Source organism: Limulus polyphemus, unplaced genomic scaffold (genome assembly GCF_000517525.1).
Source record: "Limulus polyphemus unplaced genomic scaffold, Limulus_polyphemus-2.1.2 Scaffold1750, whole genome shotgun sequence".
Lineage (NCBI taxonomy): Eukaryota > Metazoa > Arthropoda > Merostomata > Xiphosura > Limulidae > Limulus > Limulus polyphemus.
The window spans coordinates 23,909-27,157 of NW_013667360.1; the positions used below are offsets into that span (position 1 = coordinate 23,909).

The 3,249-nt window shown below is 35.5% G+C and overlaps 1 protein-coding gene across 2 annotated transcripts in view; it reads right to left on the bottom strand.

The window, feature by feature from the left end:
- The window catches only part of LOC111087120, a 21,793-nt gene that overhangs the window by 9,457 nt on the left and 9,087 nt on the right, over positions 1–3,249 (bottom strand). Inside the window, exon 4 of one of the 2 annotated variants that reach the window (XM_022392609.1) lies at positions 826–924. The exons of the other annotated variant lie outside the window; for it this stretch is intronic. Coding sequence (XP_022248317.1) covers positions 826–924 — 99 coding nt within the window. The remainder of the gene's footprint in view (positions 1–825; positions 925–3,249) is intronic. 2 annotated transcript variants of the gene reach the window in all.

Sequence of the window (3,249 nt, forward strand, 5' to 3'; positions counted from 1 at the left end):
TTATATTTTAGCTCATTTGTGGCACAGTGCAGCGGCGGGCCGGATGAACAGACATCGCGGGCCGTAGTTTAGTGACCCCTTGTTCTATACTATAAATTGTCTTTTGTTTGTCTGTCTGGATGGTTATCTGTAGTACAAAGTTCTCAATCTCTCATTATCATGAAAGTTTAACGGATTCTTGGTTATGCCCCCCACGGGATTCTAAAACTCCTGCTTTATTCGTTTTCTCATTTTTTACGAGTTTAGCAGTCTTAGTATCTACTTCCTGGACTCTGTTCTCCATGAAACATTCAGGTTTTTTGGGGGGTATGCCCTCAGAGATATTCCGAAACTTTATCCATTTTTCCCCCATTTTTACGAGTTGCACATTTATTTAAATTTTCCCTTTCCTAATTACTGCCACGGTGACTTTTTTTTATAAATCGTCATTTATTTTTTCGGAAAACTTCGTTTGTTTATTTGTTTTCGGATATTCGCGCAAAGCTGCTCAGGGGCTCTCTGTGCTAATCGTTTCATAGACTAGATGGAAGACAACTAGCCAACAGCACCCAATGTTATGTGCGTTCAGTTAGGCTTAGAATCTTCTCAACTTCTCTATCCATTATAAAAATGGTTTGGTTGCATTACTTAAAAAGCCTCGTGCGTTTCAAGCTACGTGTTGGTTTAGGTTTAATAACCAACAATCTGCTCTAATTGGTTTACTATTCATCTACGCCCAAACTACAAAATGTAGTTTATATTACGCTAATCTCACTTTAAGAATAAAACTATGACGTAATATAAGTTTAAATGTGGCTTATTTCTTCAGAAACATTATTCACTCACCACAAGACGATATGTATAATACACGGTTGTAGTGACGTCATAGATAATAACGATCAACGTCGTCATAATCCAAGGAACCACAAAGCCCAGATTCTTCCGCTAAAATCAAGTTGAATTCATTAAAAATATTACAAGCAGTCACCAGTATTCAGAGTAACTAAATAAGATTAATTAATTAAACAGTACATTTAGGTTAAACAACAATAAAACTTCAAACATTCTACTAGTGACCAAAATATTGTTAGACTACGGGTAATGGATTTTAACAAGGAATATGAAGATCGTTGAAAACAGAATACAGTTTAGCATTTTTAGGGTTTATCCTTGATTTTTGTCGCAAGTGCGATACATTGTAGTTTAACACAGCGTCCCCCAAAGTGGGAGCCGAGGCCCCCCTGAGGGCCGCCAAAAAGTAGGCCTAAAACAAATATTCTGAATTAATTTAAATTCTAAATAAACAATAAGCCGATAAAAATTATGCTGAATTAATTAGATGATACAGTTTGTCTAAAGGAGATGTTACTGTTTTTACTATTGTTTTTCAATCAATTGTTATAGTTTGGTGGGTTTCGAACTTTTTTATTCACATCAAGGGAGCCTTAGACTAAAAGAGTTTGGAAACCACTGGTTTAGAAGACCCTTGGACGCACACTTGGACTAAACAGAAGTCGTACAAATACGATCTACCAAGTTCTACAAGTAACTCCAAATGGAGTGTTTAATACAATGTGACCATTAGAAAAACTAAAAGTCAAACTTAAAATAGGGCTATAATCAGAAGTGTGTTGAGGCGATGGTATTAATAAAGTCAAATATTTAAAAAAATTCATATTTTAGAAATCCTACGTTTTCTTCACTTAACTTTAGGTGCTGAGATTCTTGGGCGGTGTATATTAGTTCTTGCTACGTAATTTGTAAAAAACAAATGAAATAAAACACAAACTCCTAAACGCTATACAAACTTACTCATCTTTGAACTTTATAATCGTTATTAAATATTAAGAGTTGGAATTTTTCATGTCTTCCAAAATGGAAGTAACTTACGACGCATCTTCAAGATTTATAGAAAAACACGAAAATAAACACTAAAATACTTGCACGTGTGGGATTTTTTTTTGAACCAATAAGTTAATTCATTGTCATTGAGGGGCTGGACTTGGTATTATTTTTATTTAATAGTCCAAAAGAGCCCGCCTAAAGATAGAACACGTTATAACAATATGTATATATACAGTATATACCTATGCTACTACCACTCTGAACACTATTACTCGACACTATCTGTGCTTTTCATGTTAATTTAATAAAACTGAGTTTGTTCAAATTATTAAATATTTGTATTGTCGCCCTTTGTAAGGAAATTGGGTACATCAGAAATACCAAAATTCACAATTTCAAATAAACCTTTTAATACCGAAAGTAGATACAGTGGTAATTGAATGTATTTGCCACTAGATGGCGCTACAACATAGTCCTGACCTGCACCTTTGCTTAAAATAGTGCCTGAGATATGTGGTGCGTACATTTCACGTCGTATTAGTATATATGAGAAGGAAAAAAAAAAGAATTATATTTTAATATTGTTTCTTGTTTTTATGAATATATACTTTTTTACTCGCAGAAACATTTACTGCTTATTTACGAAAGCATGTTTGTCTTTATCGCATGGGGTCTGCCGCGAATGATAACACATCAAGATATTGTATAAAAAACACCTGGACTGCTAGATATAATTCACAACTTTAATCAAAAAGAAAAAGTAAATTCAATGCATCCAGTGAGGCTATCGCTAAAAATTTTGAATGGTAGGGCTAAATATAAGTATTAAATATCATTTCTGGTTGGAGTTTGATCGTAGAAAGGTCGCGAAGTGTTGAAAGGCCTAATGATTTTTAATTCATACCGCGTTAACTAACTACATTATGAGTATTACCAACTATATAACGACGTGAAAACAGAATTAACCTACCATGTTGAACTGGAGTGCCGACTCAGTTTGAATTAGTTTCTCACTCAGCACGAAACTTCTTATAGCACCAACGTTTTCTTTTTTTCTTCTACTTTTAGTAACGCTTTAGAAAACTAATTATTGGAACTTTATGAAAGAGGGAGAGAAAGAAGAGCAATGCCTGATCTCCATAACGTTACCGCAAGTATTTGTTAAAGCTAGAAAATTGGTTACGTCTCTAAAATTGGTCGCGTAACAACAGACTGTTCTCATCCCAGACTTACAGTTGCTCTCGCTCTTTTCTCGAGACGGGCAATCTCCCAGACATACAGTTGCTCTCGCTCTTTTCTCGAGACGGGCAATCTCCCAGATATACAGTTGCTCTCGCTCTTTTCTCGAGACGGTCAATCTGCGAGTCGCGGGTTCGAATCCCCGTCCCACCAAATATGCTCGCCATATCAGCCGGGGGGGGGGGG